Genomic DNA, 20,431 nt, shown 5'->3' on the forward strand with positions numbered 1-20,431 from the left:
TAAGGTTAGGGTTAAGGTTAAGGTTAGGGTTAAGGTTAGGGTTAAGGTTAAGCTTAGGGTTAACGTTAGGGTTAACGTTAAGGTTAAGGTTAAGGTTAAGGTTAGGGTTAAGGTTAAGGTTAAGGTTAGGGTTAGGGTTAGGGTTAAGGTTAAGGTTAAGGTTAGGGTTAGGGTTAGGGTTAGGGTTAAGGTTAAGGTTAAGGTTAGGGTTAAGGTTAAGGTTAAGGTTAGGGTTAGGGTTAATGTTAGGGTTAATGTTAAGGTTAAGGTTAGGGTTAAGGTTAAGGTTAGGGTTAAGGTTAAGGTTAAGGTTAAGGTTAGGGTTAGGGTTAGGGTTAAGGTTAGGGTTAGGGTTAGGGTTAGGTTAAGGTTAGGGTTAGGGTTAAGGTTAAGGTTAGGGTTAAGGTTAAGGTTAGGGTTAGGGTTAATGTTAGGGTTAATGTTAAGGTTAGGGTTAAGGTTAAGGTTAGGGTTAGGGTTAAGGTTAGGGTTAAGGTTAGGGTCAGTTTTAGTTTTGGCCAGACGGGCTGTCAATGAGATGTTGGTCAGAAAAGTCCATTTAGTCCTTCCCTTCTCAAACATGTCCTCCCCTAACCAGTTCATATCATGTATTCCACCACCAGCACACCTGATTCACTAATCAGAGGTTTGGATGATTAGTTGACCAGTGGAACAAAGTGCACTGGGTTAGGGTTAGGGTTAGGGTTAGTATATGGCACGTGTTTGTGTAAACAGTTACATTTCAGGCAAGTCACACACACACACATACATACATACACACAGTACACACACCCTAACCCTAACCCTAACCCAGGTGAACTATGGGGGGGGTACTGTCACGTTCTGACCTTAGTTCCTTTGTTATGTCGTTGTTTTAGTTTGGTCAGGGAGTTGGGGTGGGTTGTCTATGTTCCTTGTTCTATGTTGTGTTTATGTGTTTGGCCTGGTATGGTTCTCAATCAGAGGCAGGTGTCGTTCGTTGTCTCTGATTGAGAATCATATTTAGGTAGCCTTTTCCCACCTGTGGGTTGTGGGTTATTATTTTTCTGTCTAGTGTCCAGGACTGTCTAGTGTTTTCTGCACTTTTCAGGACTGTCTAGTGTTTTCTGCACCTTTCAGGACTGTCTAGTGTTTTCTGCACCTTTCAGGACTGTCTAGTGTTTTCTGCACCTTTCAGGACTGTCTAGTGTTTTCTGCACCTTTCAGGACTGTCTAGTGTTTTCTGAACCTTTCAGGACTGTCTAGTGTTTTCTGCACCTTTCAGGACTGTCTAGTGTTTTCTGCACCTTTCAGGACTGTCTAGTGTTTTCTGCACCTTTCAGGACTGTCTAGTGTTTTCTGCACCTTTCAGGACTGTCTAGTGTTTTCTGCACCTTACAGGACTGTCTAGTGTTTTCTGCACCTTTCAGGACTGTCTAGTGTTTTCTGCACCTTTCAGGACTGTCTAGTGTTTTCTGCACCTTTCAGGACTGTCTAGTGTTTTCTGCACCTTACAGGACCGTCTAGTGTTTTCTGCACCTTTCAGGACTGTCTAGTGTTTTCTGCACCTTTCAGGACTGTCTAGTGTTTTCTGCACCTTTCAGGACTGTCTAGTGTTTTCTGCACCTTTCAGGACTGTCTAGTGTTTTCTGCACCTTTCAGGACTGTCTAGTGTTTTCTGCACCTTTCAGGACTGTCTAGTGTTTTCTGACCGTCTAGTGTTTTCTGCACCTTTCAGGACTGTCTAGTGTTTTCTGCACCTTTCAGGACTGTCTAGTGTTTTCTGCACCTTTCAGGACTGTCTAGTGTGTTCTGCACCTTTCAGGACTGTCTAGTGTTTTCTGCACCTTTCAGGACCGTCTAGTGTTTTCTGCACCTTTCAGGACCGTCTAGTGTTTTCTGCACCTTTCAGGACTGTCTAGTGTTTTCTGCACCTTTCAGGACTGTCTAGTGTTTTCTGCACCTTACAGGACTGTCTAGTGTTTTCTACACCTTTCAGGAATGTCTAGTGTTTTCTGCACCTGTCAGGACCGTCTAGTGTTTTCTGCACCTTTCAGGACCGTCTAGTGTTTTCTGCACCTTTCAGGACTGTCTAGTGTTTTCTGCACCTTACAGGACTGTCTAGTGTTTTCTGCACCTTTCAGGACTGTCTAGTGTTTTCTGCACCTGTCAGGACTGTCTAGTGTTTTCTGCACCTGTCAGGACCGTCTAGTGTTTTCTGCACCTTACAGGACTGTCTAGTGTTTTCTGCACCTTACAGGACTGTCTAGTGTTTTCTGACTGTCTAGTGTTTTCTGCACCTTACAGGACTGTCTAGTGTTTTCTGCACCTTACAGGACTGTCTAGTGTTTTCTGCACCTTTCAGGACTGTCTAGTGTTTTCTGCACCTTTCAGGACCGTCTAGTGTTTTCTGCACCTTTCAGGACTGTCTAGTGTTTTCTGCACCTTTCAGGACTGTCTAGTGTTTTCTGCACCTTTCAGGACTGTCTAGTGTTTTCTGCACCTTTCAGGACTGTCTAGTGTTTTCTGCACCTTTCAGGACTGTCTAGTGTTTTCTGCACCTTTCAGGACTGTCTAGTGTTTTCTGCACCTTACAGGACTGTCTAGTGTTTTCTGCACCTTTCAGGACTGTCTAGTGTTTTCTGCACCTTTCAGGACTGTCTAGTGTTTTCTGCACCTTTCAGGACTGTCTAGTGTTTTCTGCACCTTACAGGACCGTCTAGTGTTTTCTGCACCTTTCAGGACTGTCTAGTGTTTTCTGCACCTTTCAGGACTGTCTAGTGTTTTCTGCACCTTTCAGGACTGTCTAGTGTTTTCTGCACCTTTCAGGACTGTCTAGTGTTTTCTGACCGTCTAGTGTTTTCTGCACCTTTCAGGACTGTCTAGTGTTTTCTGCACCTTTCAGGACTGTCTAGTGTTTTCTGCACCTTTCAGGACTGTCTAGTGTTTTCTGCACCTTTCAGGACTGTCTAGTGTTTTCTGCACCTTTCAGGACTGTCTAGTGTTTTCTGCACCTTTCAGGACCGTCTAGTGTTTTCTGCACCTTTCAGGACTGTCTAGTGTTTTCTGCACCTTTCAGGACTGTCTAGTGTTTTCTGCACCTTACAGGACTGTCTAGTGTTTTCTACACCTTTCAGGAATGTCTAGTGTTTTCTGCACCTGTCAGGACCGTCTAGTGTTTTCTGCACCTTTCAGGACTGTCTAGTGTTTTCTACACCTTTCAGGAATGTCTAGTGTTTTCTGCACCTGTCAGGACCGTCTAGTGTTTTCTGCACCTTTCAGGACTGTCTAGTGTTTTCTGCACCTTTCAGGACTGTCTAGTGTTTTCTGCACCTTACAGGACTGTCTAGTGTTTTCTGCACCTTTCAGGACTGTCTAGTGTTTTCTGCACCTGTCAGGACTGTCTAGTGTTTTCTGCACCTGTCAGGACCGTCTAGTGTTTTCTGCACCTTTCAGGACCGTCTAGTGTTTTCTGCACCTTACAGGACTGTCTAGTGTTTTCTGCACCTTTCAGGACTGTCTAGTGTTTTCTGCACCTTACAGGACTGTCTAGTGTTTTCTGCACCTTTCAGGACTGTCTAGTGTTTTCTGCACCTTACAGGACTGTCTAGTGTTTTCTGCACCTTTCAGGACTGTCTAGTGTTTTCTGCACCTGTCAGGACTGTCTAGTGTTTTCTGCACCTTACAGGACCGTCTAGTGTTTTCTGCACCTTTCAGGACCGTCTAGTGTTTTCTGCACCTTTCAGGACTGTCTAGTGTGTTCTGCACCTTTCAGGACCGTCTAGTGTTTTCTGCACCTTTCAGGACTGTCTAGTGTTTTCTGCACCTTTCAGGACTGTCTAGTGTTTTCTGCACCTTACAGGACTGTCTAGTGTTTTCTACACCTTTCAGGACTGTCTAGTGTGTTCTGCACCTTTCAGGACTGTCTAGTGTTTTCTGCACCTTTCAGGACTGTCTAGTGTGTTCTGCACCTTTCAGGACCGTCTAGTGTTTTCTGCACCTTTCAGGACTGTCTAGTGTTTTCTGCACCTTTCAGGACTGTCTAGTGTTTTCTGCACCTTACAGGACTGTCTAGTGTTTTCTACACCTTTCAGGAATGTCTAGTGTTTTCTGTACCTGTCAGGACCGTCTAGTGTTTTCTGCACCTTTCAGGACCGTCTAGTGTTTTCTGCACCTTTCAGGACTGTCTAGTGTTTTCTGCACCTTACAGGACTGTCTAGTGTTTTCTGCACCTTTCAGGACTGTCTAGTGTTTTCTGCACCTGTCAGGACTGTCTAGTGTTTTCTGCACCTGTCAGGACCGTCTAGTGTTTTCTGCACCTTTCAGGACTGTCTAGTGTTTTCTGCACCTTACAGGACTGTCTAGTGTTTTCTGCACCTTTCAGGACTGTCTAGTGTTTTCTGCACCTTACAGGACTGTCTAGTGTTTTCTGCACCTTTCAGGACTGTCTAGTGTTTTCTGCACCTGTCAGGACCGTCTAGTGTTTTCTACACCTTTCAGGACTGTCTAGTGTTTTCTGCACCTTTCAGGACTGTCTAGTGTTTTCTGACCGTCTAGTGTTTTCTGCACCTTTCAGGACTGTCTAGTGTTTTCTGCACCTTTCAGGACCGTCTAGTGTTTTCTGAACCTTTCAGGACTGTCTAGTGTTTTCTGCACCTTACAGGACCGTCTAGTGTTTTCTGCACCTTTCAGGACTGTCTAGTGTTTTCTGCACCTTACAGGACTGTCTAGTGTTTTCTGCACCTTTCAGGACTGTCTAGTGTTTTCTGCACCTTTCAGGACCGTCTAGTGTTTTCTGCACCTTTCAGGACTGTCTAGTGTTTTCTGCACCTTTCAGGACAGTCTAGTGTTTTCTGCACCTTACAGGACTGTCTAGTGTTTTCTGCACCTTTCAGGACTGTCTAGTGTTTTCTGCACCTTACAGGACTGTCTAGTGTTTTCTGCACCTTTCAGGACTGTCTAGTGTTTTCTACACCTTTCAGGACCGTCTAGTGTTTTCTGCACCTTTCAGGACCGTCTAGTGTTTTCTGCACCTTTCAGGACCGTCTAGTGTTTTCTGCACCTTTCAGGACTGTCTAGTGTTTTCTGCACCTTTCAGGACTGTCTAGTGTTTTCTGCACCTTTCAGGACTGTCTAGTGTTTTCTGCACCTTACAGGACTGTCTAGTGTTTTCTGCACCTTTCAGGACTGTCTAGTGTTTTCTGCACCTTACAGGACTGTCTAGTGTTTTCTGCACCTTTCAGGACTGTCTAGTGTTTTCTGCACCTTTCAGGACTGTCTAGTGTTTTCTGCACCTTACAGGACTGTCTAGTGTTTTCTGCACCTTTCAGGACTGTCTAGTGTTTTCTGCACCTTTCAGGACCGTCTAGTGTTTTCTGCACCTTTCAGGACCGTCTAGTGTTTTCTGCACCTTTCAGGACCGTCTAGTGTTTTCTGCACCTTTCAGGACTGTCTAGTGTTTTCTGCACCTTTCAGGACTGTCTAGTGTTTTCTGCACCTTTCAGGACTGTCTAGTGTTTTCTGCACCTTACAGGACTGTCTAGTGTTTTCTGCACCTTTCAGGACTGTCTAGTGTTTTCTGCACCTTACAGGACTGTCTAGTGTTTTCTGCACCTTTCAGGACTGTCTAGTGTTTTCTGCACCTTTCAGGACTGTCTAGTGTTTTCTGATCCTTACAGGACCGTCTAGTGTTTTCTGCACCTTTCAGGACCGTCTAGTGTTTTCTACACCTTTCAGGACTGTCTAGTGTTTTCTGCACCTTTCAGGACTGTCTAGTGTTTTCTGCACCTTTCAGGACTGTCTAGTGTTTTCTGCACCTTTCAGGACTGTCTAGTGTTTTCTGCACCTTTCAGGACCGTCTAGTGTTTTCTGCACCTTTCAGGACTGTCTAGTGTTTTCTGCACCTTTCAGGACTGTCTAGTGTTTTCTGCACCTTACAGGACTGTCTAGTGTTTTCTACACCTTTCAGGAATGTCTAGTGTTTTCTGCACCTGTCAGGACCGTCTAGTGTTTTCTGCACCTTTCAGGACTGTCTAGTGTTTTCTGCACCTTTCAGGACTGTCTAGTGTTTTCTGCACCTTACAGGACTGTCTAGTGTTTTCTGCACCTTTCAGGACTGTCTAGTGTTTTCTGCACCTGTCAGGACTGTCTAGTGTTTTCTGCACCTGTCAGGACCGTCTAGTGTTTTCTGCACCTTTCAGGACTGTCTAGTGTTTTCTGCACCTTACAGGACTGTCTAGTGTTTTCTGCACCTTTCAGGACTGTCTAGTGTTTTCTGCACCTTACAGGACTGTCTAGTGTTTTCTGCACCTTTCAGGACTGTCTAGTGTTTTCTGCACCTGTCAGGACCGTCTAGTGTTTTCTACACCTTTCAGGACTGTCTAGTGTTTTCTGCACCTTTCAGGACTGTCTAGTGTTTTCTGACCGTCTAGTGTTTTCTGCACCTTTCAGGACTGTCTAGTGTTTTCTGCACCTTTCAGGACCGTCTAGTGTTTTCTGAACCTTTCAGGACTGTCTAGTGTTTTCTGCACCTTACAGGACTGTCTAGTGTTTTCTGCACCTTACAGGACCGTCTAGTGTTTTCTGCACCTTTCAGGACTGTCTAGTGTTTTCTGCACCTTTCAGGACTGTCTAGTGTTTTCTGCACCTTTCAGGACCGTCTAGTGTTTTCTGCACCTTTCAGGACCGTCTAGTGTTTTCTGCACCTTACAGGACTGTCTAGTGTTTTCTGCACCTTTCAGGACTGGCTAGTGTTTTCTGCACCTTACAGGACTGTCTAGTGTTTTCTGCACCTTTCAGGACCGTCTAGTGTTTTCTGCACCTTTCAGGACTGTCTAGTGTTTTCTGCACCTTTCAGGACTGTCTAGTGTTTTCTGCACCTTTCAGGACTGTCTAGTGTTTTCTGCACCTTTCAGGACCGTCTAGTGTTTTCTGCACCTTACAGGACTGTCTAGTGTTTCCTGCACCTTTCAGGACTGTCTAGTGTTTTCTGCACCTTTCAGGACTGTCTAGTGTTTTCTGCACCTTTCAGGACCGTCTAGTGTTTTCTGCACCTTTCAGGACTGTCTAGTGTTTTCTGACTGTCTAGTGTTTTCTGCACCTTTCAGGACTGTCTAGTGTTTTCTGCACCTTTCAGGACCGTCTAGTGTTTTCTGACTGTCTAGTGTTTTCTGCACCTTTCAGGACTGTCTAGTGTTTTCTGCACCTTTCAGGACTGTCTAGTGTTTTCTGACTGTCTAGTGTTTTCTGCACCTTACAGGACTGTCTAGTGTTTTCTGCACCTTTCAGGACTGTCTAGTGTTTTCTGCACCTTTCAGGACTGTCTAGTGTTTTCTGACTGTCTAGTGTTTTCTGCACCTTACAGGACTGTCTAGTGTTTTCTGAACCTTTCAGGACTGTCTAGTGTTTTCTGCACCTTTCAGGACCGTCTAGTGTTTTCTGCACCTTTCAGGACTGTCTAGTCTAGTGTTTTCTGCACCTTTCAGGACTGTCTAGTGTTTTCTGCACCTTTACAGGACTGTTTAGTGTTTTCTGCACCTTTCAGGACTGTCTAGTGTTTTCTGCACCTATACAGGACTGTCTAGTGTTTTCTGCACCTTACAGGACTGTCTAGTGTTTTCTGACTGTCTAGTGTTTTCTGCACCTTTCAGGACTGTCTAGTGTTTTCTGCACCTTTCAGGACTGTCTAGTGTTTTCTGACTGTCTAGTGTTTTCTGCACCTTTCAGGGCCGTCTCGTGTTTTCTGCACCTTTCAGGACTGTTTAGTGTTTTCTGCACCTTACAGGACTGTCTAGTGTTTTCTGCACCTTTCAGGACTGTCTAGTGTTTTCTGCACCTTTCAGGACTGTCTAGTGTTTTCTACACCTTTCAGGACTGTCTAGTGTTTTCTGCACCTTTCAGGACTGTCTAGTGTTTTCTGCACCTTTCAGGACTGTCTAGTGTTTTCTGCACCTTTCAGGACCGTCTAGTGTTTTCTGAACCTTTCAGGACTGTCTAGTGTTTTCTGCACCTTACAGGACTGTCTAGTGTTTTCTGCACCTTACAGGACCGTCTAGTGTTTTCTGCACCTTTCAGGACTGTCTAGTGTTTTCTGCACCTTTCAGGACTGTCTAGTGTTTTCTGCACCTTTCAGGACCGTCTAGTGTTTTCTGCACCTTTCAGGACCGTCTAGTGTTTTCTGCACCTTACAGGACTGTCTAGTGTTTTCTGCACCTTTCAGGACTGGCTAGTGTTTTCTGCACCTTACAGGACTGTCTAGTGTTTTCTGCACCTTTCAGGACCGTCTAGTGTTTTCTGCACCTTTCAGGACTGTCTAGTGTTTTCTGCACCTTTCAGGACTGTCTAGTGTTTTCTGCACCTTTCAGGACTGTCTAGTGTTTTCTGCACCTTTCAGGACCGTCTAGTGTTTTCTGCACCTTACAGGACTGTCTAGTGTTTTCTGCACCTTTCAGGACTGTCTAGTGTTTTCTGCACCTTTCAGGACTGTCTAGTGTTTTCTGCACCTTTCAGGACCGTCTAGTGTTTTCTGCACCTTTCAGGACTGTCTAGTGTTTTCTGACTGTCTAGTGTTTTCTGCACCTTTCAGGACTGTCTAGTGTTTTCTGCACCTTTCAGGACCGTCTAGTGTTTTCTGACTGTCTAGTGTTTTCTGACTGTCTAGTGTTTTCTGCACCTTTCAGGACTGTCTAGTGTTTTCTGCACCTTTCAGGACCGTCTAGTGTTTTCTGCACCTTTCAGGACTGTCTAGTGTTTTCTGACTGTCTAGTGTTTTCTGCACCTTTCAGGACTGTCTAGTGTTTTCTGCACCTTTCAGGACCGTCTAGTGTTTTCTGCACCTTTCAGGACTGTCTAGTGTTTTCTGCACCTTTCAGGACTGTCTAGTGTTTTCTGACTGTCTAGTGTTTTCTGCACTTTTCAGGACTGTCTAGTGTTTTCTGACCGTCTAGTGTTTTCTGCACCTTTCAGGACTGTCTAGTGTTTTCTGCACCTTTCAGGACTGTCTAGTGTTTTCTGCACCTTACAGGACTGTCTAGTGTTTTCTGACTGTCTAGTGTTTTCTGCACCTTTCAGGACTGTCTAGTGTTTTCTGCACCTTTCAGGACTGTCTAGTGTTTTCTGACTGTCTAGTGTTTTCTGCACCTTTCAGGGCCGTCTCGTGTTTTCTGCACCTTTCAGGACTGTTTAGTGTTTTCTGCACCTTACAGGACTGTCTAGTGTTTTCTGCACCTTTCAGGACTGTCTAGTGTTTTCTGCACCTTTCAGGACTGTCTAGTGTTTTCTGCACCTTTCAGGACTGTCTAGTGTTTTCTGCACCTTTCAGGACTGTCTAGTGTTTTCTGCACCTTTCAGGACTGTCTAGTGTTTTCTGACTGTCTAGTGTTTTCTGCACCTTTCAGGACTGTCTAGTGTTTTCTGCACCTTTCAGGACTGTTTAGTGTTTTCTGCACCTTTCAGGACTGTCTAGTGTTTTCTGCACCTTTCAGGACTGTCTAGTGTTTTCTGCACCTTTCAGGACCGTCTAGTGTTTTCTGAACCTTTCAGGACTGTTTAGTGTTTTCTGCACCTTTCAGGACTGTTTAGTGTTTTCTGCACCTTTCAGGACCGTCTAGTGTTTTCTGCACCTTTCAGGACTGTTTCGGTTTTCGTTAAGTTCACGTTGTTCATGACAGAGGAGGACGAAGAACATCATTACAGCTGTATTGTATTTACTTTGCCACCATGGCCTTATCTCACCTCATTTGCTCATATTGTATATAGACTTATTTTTCTACTGTATTATTGACTGTATGTTTGTTTTACTCCATGTGTAACTCTGTGTTGTTGTATGTGTCGATAACTGCTTCACTTTATCTTGGCCAGGTCGCAATTCTAAATGAGAGTGCCATCACAGCAGCAAGATTTGTGACCTGTTGCCACAAGAAAAGGGCAACCAGTGAAGAACAAACAAACACCATTGTAAATAAAAACCCATATTTATGTTAATTTATTTTTCCTTTTGTATATCAACTATTTTCACATAATATGACATTTGAAATGTCTTTATTCTTTTGGAACTTTTGTGAGTGTAATGTTTACTGTTCATTTTGTTTATTGCATCGCAATGTAAACATATGTTTCACCATGCCAGTAAAGCCCCATACATTAAACTTGAATTGAGAGAGAGAGAGAGGGGAGAGAGAGAGAGAGAGAGAGAGAGAGAGAGAGAGAGAGAGAGAGAGAGAGAGAGAGAAAGAGGGAGAGAGGGAGAGACAGGGAGAGAGAGAGAGAGGGAGGGGGACAGGGAGAGAAAGAGAGGGAGAGAAAGAGAGAGAGGGAGGGGGAGAGAGAAAGAGAGAGAGAGAGAGAGAGAGAGAGAGAGAGAGAGAGAGAGAGAGAGAGAGAGAGAGAGAGAGACAGAGAGAGGTCAGTCGTGATGAGCGGAGGTTGACTCCTGGTGACGCAAAGAGAGACCGAGCAGGGTGAAAGGAGGAGGCAGACAGAATGGCTGCCCGGTGCCGCAGCTCCAAATGCACCGTAGAAAGGAACGGATTCAAGCGGGAACTCGATACCTGGCGGCACAAACTGATCAACTGCGTCGGTAAGAAGAAACCAAGGCATCTTTTTTTTAAATGGCCTTTTGAACTTGGAAGCGATTTTACATCCCCAAAGTACAACTAGGGAAAGATCCACAACATGAGTTAAACCCGGTTTAGCTGTAACGTTAGCCGCTAATGCTAAATGCCTTTAATAACAGCAGGTAACTGACGTTAGCCGCTAATGCTAAATGCCTTTAATAACAGCAGGTAACTGACGTTAGCCGCTAATGCTAAATGCCTTTAATAACAGCAGGTAACTGACGTTAGCCGCTAATGCTAAATACCTTTACAACAGCAGGTAACTGACGTTAGCCGCTAATGCTAAATGCCTTTAACAACAGCAGGTAACTGACGTTAGCCGCTAATGCTAAATGCCTTTACAACAGCAGGTAACTGACGTTAGCCGCTAATGCTAAATGCCTTTAACAACAGCAGGTAACTGACGTTAGCCGCTAATGCTAAATGCCTTTACAACAGCAGGTAACTGACGTTAGCCGCTAATGCTAAATGCCTTTAACAACAGCAGGTAACTGACGTTAGCCGCTAATGCTAAATGCCTTTAATAACAGCAGGTAACTGACGTTAGCCGCTAATGCTAAATGCCTTTAATAACAGCAGGTAACTGACGTTAGCCGCTAATGCTAAATGCCTTTAATAACAGCAGGTAGTTTTCCGTTTTCTGTTGACTCTGTTTCTCTTTGTCTTGTCTGTTTCCAATGTCTCTGTAAAAACACCTCGTAGAAGTCCATGATTTCTAGCAGCTAACAACAAGCTAGTTGGATTAGCTTAACTAGCTGCCGTGTTTGTTATGGTTACTATAACTAGCTGTACCATGTTTGTTGTGGTTACTATAACTAGCTATACCGTGTTTGTTATGGTTACTATAACTAGCTGCCGTGTTTGTTATGGTTACTATAACTAGCTGCCGTGTTTGTTATGGTTACTATAACTAGCTGTACCGTGTTTGTTATGGTTACTATAACTAGCTATAACGTGTTTGTTATGGTTACTATAACTAGCTATACCGTGTTTGTTATGGTTACTATAACTAGCTATACCGTGTTTGTTATGGTTACTATAACTAGCTATACCGTGTTTGTTATGGTTACTATAACTAGCTATACCGTGTTTGTTATGGTTACTATAACTAGCTGCCGTGTTTGTTATGGTTACTATAACTAGCTATACCGTGTTTGTTATGGTTACTATAACTAGCTATACCGTGTTTGTTATGGTTACTATAACTAGCTGCCGTGTTTGTTATGGTTACTATAACTAGCTATACCGTGTTTGTTATGGTTACTATAACTAGCTATACCGTGTTTGTTATGGTTACTATAACTAGCTGCCGTGTTTGTTATGGTTACTATAACTAGCTGCCGTGTTTGTTATGGTTACTATAACTAGCTATGCCGTGTTTGTTATGGTTACTATAACTAGCTGCCGTGTTTGTTATGGTTACTATAACTAGCTATACCGTGTTTGTTATGTTACTATAACTAGCTATAACGTGTTTGTTATGGTTACTATAACTAGCTATGCCGTGTTTGTTATGTTACTATAACTAGCTGCCGTGTTTGTTATGGTTACTATAACTAGCTGCCGTGTTTGTTATGTTACTATAACTAGCTGCCGTGTTTGTTATGGTTACTATAACTAGCTGCCGTGTTTGTTATGGTTACTATAACTAGCTGCCGTGTTTGTTATGGTTACTATAACTAGCTATACCGTGTTTGTTATGGTTACTATAACTAGCTGCCGTGTTTGTTGTGGTTACTATAACTAGCTATGCCGTGTTTGTTATGTTACTATAACTAGCTGCCGTGTTTGTTATGGTTACTATAACTAGCTGCCGTGTTTGTTATGGTTACTATAACTAGCTGCCGTGTTTGTTATGGTTACTATAACTAGCTATACCGTGTTTGTTATGGTTACTATAACTAGCTATGCCGTGTTTGTTATGTTACTATAACTAGCTGCCGTGTTTGTTATGTTACTATAACTAGCTATACCGTGTTTGTTATGGTTACTATAACTAGCTATGCCGTGTTTGTTATGTTACTATAACTAGCTGCCGTGTTTGTTATGGTTACTATAACTAGCTATACCGTGTTTGTTATGTTACTATAACTAGCTATAACGTGTTTGTTATGGTTACTATAACTAGCTATACCGTGTTTGTTATGGTTACTATAACTAGCTGCCGTGTTTGTTATGGTTACTATAACTAGCTATACCGTGTTTGTTATGGTTACTATAACTAGCTATACCGTGTTTGTTATGGTTACTATAACTAGCTATACCGTGTTTGTTATGTTACTATAACTAGCTATAACGTGTTTGTTATGGTTACTATAACTAGCTATACCGTGTTTGTTATGGTTACTATAACTAGCTGCCGTGTTTGTTATGGTTACTATAACTAGCTGCCGTGTTTGTTATGGTTACTATAACTAGCTATGCCGTGTTTGTTATGGTTACTATAACTAGCTATGCCGTGTTTGTTATGTTACTATAACTAGCTATACCGTGTTTGTTATGGTTACTATAACTAGCTATAACGTGTTTGTTATGGTTACTATAACTAGCTATGCCGTGTTTGTTATGTTACTATAACTAGCTGCCGTGTTTGTTATGGTTACTATAACTAGCTGCGGTGTTTGTTATGTTACTATAACTAGCTGCCGTGTTTGTTATGGTTACTATAACTAGCTGCCGTGTTTGTTATGGTTACTATAACTAGCTGCCGTGTTTGTTATGGTTACTATAACTAGCTATACCGTGTTTGTTATGGTTACTATAACTAGCTGCCGTGTTTGTTGTGGTTACTATAACTAGCTATGCCGTGTTTGTTATGTTACTATAACTAGCTGCCGTGTTTGTTATGGTTACTATAACTAGCTGCCGTGTTTGTTATGGTTACTATAACTAGCTGCCGTGTTTGTTATGGTTACTATAACTAGCTATACCGTGTTTGTTATGGTTACTATAACTAGCTATGCCGTGTTTGTTATGTTACTATAACTAGCTGTCGTGTTTGTTATGTTACTATAACTAGCTATACCGTGTTTGTTATGGTTACTATAACTAGCTATGCCGTGTTTGTTATGTTACTATAACTAGCTGCCGTGTTTGTTATGGTTACTATAACTAGCTGCCGTGTTTGTTATGTTACTATAACTAGCTGCCGTGTTTGTTATGGTTACTATAACTAGCTATACCGTGTTTGTTATGGTTACTATAACTAGCTATGCCGTGTTTGTTATGTTATTATAACTAGCTGCCGTGTTTGTTATGGTTACTATAACTAGCTGCCGTGTTTGTTATGGTTACTATAACTAGCTATGCCGTGTTTGTTATGTTACTATAACTAGCTGCCGTGTTTGTTATGGTTACTATAACTAGCTGCCGTGTTTGTTATGTTACTATAACTAGCTGCCGTGTTTGTTATGGTTACTATAACTAGCTATACCGTGTTTGTTGTGGTTACTATAACTAGCTATACCGTGTTTGTTATGGTTACGATAACTAGCTATACCGTGTTTGTTATGGTTACTATAACTAGCTATAACGTGTTTGTTATGGTTACTATAACTAGCTATAACGTGTTTGTTATGGTTACTATAACGTGTTTGTTATGGTTACTATAACTAGCTGCCGTGTTTGTTATGGTTACTATAACTAGCTATAACGTGTTTGTTATGGTTACTATAACTAGCTATAACGTGTTTGTTATGGTTACTATAACTAGCTGCCGTGTTTGTTATGGTTACTATAACTAGCTATAACGTGTTTGTTATGTTACTATAACTAGCTGCCGTGTTTGTTATGGTTACTATAACTAGCTGTCGTGTTTGTTATGTTACTATAACTAGCTATAGCGTGTTTGTTATGGTTACTATAACTAGCTATAACGTGTTTGTTATGGTTACTATAACTAGCTGCCGTGTTTGTTGTGGTTACTATAACTAGCTATAACGTGTTTGTTATGGTTACTATAACTAGCTGCCATGTTTGTTATGGTTACTATAACTAGCTGCCGTGTTTGTTATGGTTACTATAACTAGCTGCAGTGTTTGTTATGGTTACTATATCTAGCTATACCGTGTTTGTTATGTTACTATATCTAGCTATACCGTGTTTGTTATGTTACTATAACTAGCTATACCGTGTTTGTTATGTTACTATAACTAGCTGCCGTGTTTGTTGTGGTTATTATAACTAGCTGCCGTGTTTGTTATGGTTACTATAACTAGCTATAACGTGTTTGTTGTGGTTACTATAACTAGCTATACCGTGTTTGTTATGTTACTATAACTAGCTGCCGTGTTTGTTATGGTTACTATAACTAGCTATAACGTGTTTGTTATGGTTACTATAAGTAGCTATAACGTGTTTGTTGTGGGTACTATAACTAGCTGCCATGTTTGTTATGGTTACTATAACTAGCTATAACGTGTTTGTTATGTTACTATAACTAGCTGTCGTGTTTGTTATGGTTACTATAACTAGCTATACCGTGTTTGTTATGTTACTATAACTAGCTATAACGTGTTTGTTATGGTTACTATAACTAGCTATAACGTGTTTGTTATGGTTACTATAACTAGCTATACCGTGTTTGTTATGTTACTATAACTAGCTATAACGTGTTTGTTATGGTTACTATAACGTGTTTGTTATGGTTACTATAACGTGTTTGTTATGGTTACTATAACGTGTTTGTTATGGTTACTATAACGTGTTTGTTATGGTTACTATAACGTGTTTGTTGTGGTTACTATAACTAGCTGCCGTGTTTGTTATGGTTACTATAACTAGCTATACCGTGTTTGTTATGGTTACTATAACTAGCTATAACGTGTTTGTTATGTTACTATAACTAGCTGCCGTGTTTGTTATGGTTACTATAACTAGCTATAACGTGTTTGTTGTGGTTACTATAACTAGCTATAACGTGTTTGTTATGTTACTATAACTAGCTGCCGTGTTTGTTATGGTTACTATAACTAGCTGCCGTGTTTGTTATGTTACTATAACTAGCTGCCGTGTTTGTTATGGTTACTATAACTAGCTATACCGTGTTTGTTGTGGTTACTATAACTAGCTATACCGTGTTTGTTATGGTTACGATAACTAGCTATACCGTGTTTGTTATGGTTACTATAACTAGCTATAACGTGTTTGTTATGGTTACTATAACTAGCTATAACGTGTTTGTTATGGTTACTATAACGTGTTTGTTATGGTTACTATAACTAGCTGCCGTGTTTGTTATGGTTACTATAACTAGCTATAACGTGTTTGTTATGGTTACTATAACTAGCTGCCGTGTTTGTTATGGTTACTATAACTAGCTATAACGTGTTTGTTATGGTTACTATAACTAGCTATAACGTGTTTGTTATGGTTACTATAACTAGCTGCCGTGTTTGTTATGGTTACTATAACTAGCTATAACGTGTTTGTTATGTTACTATAACTAGCTGCCGTGTTTGTTATGGTTACTATAACTAGCTGTCGTGTTTGTTATGTTACTATAACTAGCTATAGCGTGTTTGTTATGGTTACTATAACTAGCTATAACGTGTTTGTTATGGTTACTATAACTAGCTGCCGTGTTTGTTGTGGTTACTATAACTAGCTGCAGTGTTTGTTATGGTTACTATATCTAGCTATACCGTGTTTGTTATGTTACTATATCTAGCTATACCGTGTTTGTTATGTTACTATAACTAGCTATACCGTGTTTGTTATGTTACTATAACTAGCTGCCGTGTTTGTTGTGGTTATTATAACTAGCTGCCGTGTTTGTTATGGTTACTATAACTAGCTATAACGTGTTTGTTGTGGTTACTATAACTAGCTATACCGTGTTTGTTATGTTACTATAACTAGCTGCCGTGTTTGTTATGGTTACTATAACTAGCTATAACGTGTTTGTTATGGTTACTATAAGTAGCTATAACGTGTTTGTTGTGGTACTATAACTAGCTGCCATGTTTGTTATGGTTACTATAACTAGCTATAACGTGTTTGTTATGTTACTATAACTAGCTGTCGTGTTTGTTATGGTTACTATAACTAGCTATACCGTGTTTGTTATGTTACTATAACTAGCTATAACGTGTTTGTTATGGTTACTATAACTAGCTATAACGTGTTTGTTATGGTTACTATAACTAGCTATACCGTGTTTGTTATGTTACTATAACTAGCTATAACGTGTTTGTTATGGTTACTATAACGTGTTTGTTATGGTTACTATAACGTGTTTGTTATGGTTACTATAACTAGCTATAACGTGTTTGTTGTGGTTACTATAACTAGCTGCCGTGTTTGTTATGGTTACTATAACTAGCTATACCGTGTTTGTTATGGTTACTATAACTAGCTATAACGTGTTTGTTATGTTACTATAACTAGCTGCCGTGTTTGTTATGGTTACTATAACTAGCTATAACGTGTTTGTTGTGGTTACTATAACTAGCTATAACGTGTTTGTTGTGGTTACTATAACTAGCTGCCGTGTTTGTTATAGTTACTATAACTAGCTATAACGTGTTTGTTATGTTACTATAACTAGCTGCCGTATTTGTTATGGTTACTATAACTAGCTATAACGTGTTTGTTATGGTTACTATAACTAGCTGCCGTGTTTGTTATGGTTACTATAACTAGCTATAACGTGTTTGTTATGTTACTATAACTAGCTGCCGTGTTTGTTATGGTTACTATAACTAGCTATAACGTGTTTGTTATGGTTACTATAACTAGCTATACCGTGTTTGTTATGTTACTATAACTAGCTATAACGTGTTTGTTATGGTTACTATAACTAGCTATAACGTGTTTGTTATGGTTACTATAACTAGCTATACCGTGTTTGTTATGTTACTATAACTAGCTATAACGTGTTTGTTATGGTTACTATAACGTGTTTGTTATGGTTACTATAACTCGCTTCCATGTTTGTTATGGTTACTATAACTAGCTATAACGTGTTTGTTATGGTTACTATAACTAGCTATACCGTGTTTGTTATGTTACTATAACTAGCTATAACGTGTTTGTTATGGTTACTATAACGTGTTTGTTATGGTTACTATAACTAGCTGCCGTGTTTGTTATGGTTACTATAACTAGCTATACCGTGTTTGTTATGGTTACTATAACTAGCTATGCCGTGTTTGTTATGTTACTATAACTAGCTGCCGTGTTTGTTATGTTACTATAACTAGCTATACCGTGTTTGTTATGGTTACTATAACTAGCTATGCCGTGTTTGTTATGTTACTATAACTAGCTGCCGTGTTTGTTATGGTTACTATAACTAGCTGCCGTGTTTGTTATGTTACTATAACTAGCTGCCGTGTTTGTTATGGTTACTATAACTAGCTATACCGTGTTTGTTATGGTTACTATAACTAGCTATGCCGTGTTTGTTATGTTACTATAACTAGCTGCCGTGTTTGTTATGGTTACTATAACTAGCTGCCGTGTTTGTTATGGTTACTATAACTAGCTATGCCGTGTTTGTTATGTTACTATAACTAGCTGCCGTGTTTGTTATGGTTACTATAACTAGCTGCCGTGTTTGTTATGTTACTATAACTAGCTGCCGTGTTTGTTATGGTTACTATAACTAGCTATACCGTGTTTGTTGTGGTTACTATAACTAGCTATACCGTGTTTGTTATGGTTACGATAACTAGCTATACCGTGTTTGTTATGGTTACTATAACTAGCTATAACGTGTTTGTTATGGTTACTATAACTAGCTATAACGTGTTTGTTATGGTTACTATAACGTGTTTGTTATGGTTACTATAACTAGCTGCCGTGTTTGTTATGGTTACTATAACTAGCTATAACGTGTTTGTTATGGTTACTATAACTAGCTATAACGTGTTTGTTATGGTTACTATAACTAGCTGCCGTGTTTGTTATGGTTACTATAACTAGCTATAACGTGTTTGTTATGTTACTATAACTAGCTGCCGTGTTTGTTATGGTTACTATAACTAGCTGTCGTGTTTGTTATGTTACTATAACTAGCTATAGCGTGTTTGTTATGGTTACTATAACTAGCTATAACGTGTTTGTTATGGTTACTATAACTAGCTGCCGTGTTTGTTGTGGTTACTATAACTAGCTATAACGTGTTTGTTATGGTTACTATAACTAGCTGCCATGTTTGTTATGGTTACTATAACTAGCTGCCGTGTTTGTTATGGTTACTATAACTAGCTGCAGTGTTTGTTATGGTTACTATATCTAGCTATACCGTGTTTGTTATGTTACTATATCTAGCTATACCGTGTTTGTTATGTTACTATAACTAGCTATACCGTGTTTGTTATGTTACTATAACTAGCTGCCGTGTTTGTTGTGGTTATTATAACTAGCTGCCGTGTTTGTTATGGTTACTATAACTAGCTATAACGTGTTTGTTGTGGTTACTATAACTAGCTATACCGTGTTTGTTATGTTACTATAACTAGCTGCCGTGTTTGTTATGGTTACTATAACTAGCTATAACGTGTTTGTTATGGTTACTATAAGTAGCTATAACGTGTTTGTTGTGGGTACTATAACTAGCTGCCATGTTTGTTATGGTTACTATAACTAGCTATAACGTGTTTGTTATGTTACTATAACTAGCTGTCGTGTTTGTTATGGTTACTATAACTAGCTATACCGTGTTTGTTATGTTACTATAACTAGCTATAACGTGTTTGTTATGGTTACTATAACTAGCTATAACGTGTTTGTTATGGTTACTATAACTAGCTATACCGTGTTTGTTATGTTACTATAACTAGCTATAACGTGTTTGTTATGGTTACTATAACGTGTTTGTTATGGTTACTATAACGTGTTTGTTATGGTTACTATAACGTGTTTGTTATGGTTACTATAACGTGTTTGTTATGGTTACTATAACGTGTTTGTTGTGGTTACTATAACTAGCTGCCGTGTTTGTTATGGTTACTATAACTAGCTATACCGTGTTTGTTATGGTTACTATAACTAGCTATAACGTGTTTGTTATGTTACTATAACTAGCTGCCGTGTTTGTTATGGTTACTATAACTAGCTATAACGTGTTTGTTGTGGTTACTATAACTAGCTATAACGTGTTTGTTATGTTACTATAACTAGCTGCCGTGTTTGTTATGGTTACTATAACTAGCTGCCGTGTTTGTTATGTTACTATAACTAGCTGCCGTGTTTGTTATGGTTACTATAACTAGCTATACCGTGTTTGTTGTGGTTACTATAACTAGCTATACCGTGTTTGTTATGGTTACGATAACTAGCTATACCGTGTTTGTTATGGTTACTATAACTAGCTATAACGTGTTTGTTATGGTTACTATAACTAGCTATAACGTGTTTGTTATGGTTACTATAACTAGCTATACCGTGTTTGTTATGTTACTATAACTAGCTGCCGTATTTGTTATGGTTACTATAACTAGCTATAACGTGTTTGTTATGGTTACTATAACTAGCTGCCGTGTTTGTTATGGTTACTATAACTAGCTATAACGTGTTTGTTATGGTTACTATAACTAGCTATAACGTGTTTGTTATGGTTACTATAACTAGCTGCCGTGTTTGTTATGGTTACTATAACTAGCTATAACGTGTTTGTTATGTTACTATAACTAGCTGCCGTGTTTGTTATGGTTACTATAACTAGCTGTCGTGTTTGTTATGTTACTATAACTAGCTATAGCGTGTTTGTTATGGTTACTATAACTAGCTATAACGTGTTTGTTATGGTTACTATAACTAGCTGCCGTGTTTGTTGTGGTTACTATAACTAGCTGCAGTGTTTGTTATGGTTACTATATCTAGCTATACCGTGT

General features: G+C 40.0%; 1 protein-coding gene and 1 long non-coding RNA gene across 13 annotated transcripts in view; one reads left to right on the forward strand and one right to left on the reverse strand.

The window, feature by feature from the left end:
* Nucleotides 1-1,064: 1,064 nt before the first annotated feature.
* Nucleotides 1,065-9,522, reverse strand: LOC127928832 (uncharacterized). 12 transcript variants are annotated; one of them, XR_008132404.1, is made up of 6 exons: nucleotides 9,176-9,389; nucleotides 8,278-8,393; nucleotides 7,231-7,515; nucleotides 6,481-6,567; nucleotides 4,125-4,153; nucleotides 1,065-1,257 (listed from the first exon to the last, which is right to left on the reverse strand). It is a non-coding gene; the product is annotated as an uncharacterized LOC127928832 (long non-coding RNA). The 12 variants fall into 12 exon arrangements; XR_008132402.1 differs by lacking the exons at nucleotides 4,125-4,153; nucleotides 8,278-8,393; nucleotides 9,176-9,389 and adding exons at nucleotides 2,030-2,058; nucleotides 9,426-9,522; XR_008132401.1 differs by lacking the exons at nucleotides 8,278-8,393; nucleotides 9,176-9,389 and adding an exon at nucleotides 9,426-9,522.
* Nucleotides 9,523-10,312: 790 nt separating this feature from the next.
* Nucleotides 10,313-20,431, forward strand: part of LOC127928829 (ligand-dependent nuclear receptor corepressor-like protein) — a 40,965-nt gene continuing 30,846 nt past the window's right edge. Inside the window, exon 1 of the mRNA XM_052516258.1 lies at nucleotides 10,313-10,555. Within this exon, the coding sequence (XP_052372218.1) occupies nucleotides 10,485-10,555 (71 nt within the window). The 5' untranslated portion in view covers nucleotides 10,313-10,484. The remainder of the gene's footprint in view (nucleotides 10,556-20,431) is intronic.

The sequence above is a fragment of the Oncorhynchus keta genome, unplaced genomic scaffold (assembly GCF_023373465.1).
Source record: "Oncorhynchus keta strain PuntledgeMale-10-30-2019 unplaced genomic scaffold, Oket_V2 Un_scaffold_4238_pilon_pilon, whole genome shotgun sequence".
Taxonomy (NCBI): Eukaryota; Metazoa; Chordata; class Actinopteri; order Salmoniformes; family Salmonidae; genus Oncorhynchus; species Oncorhynchus keta.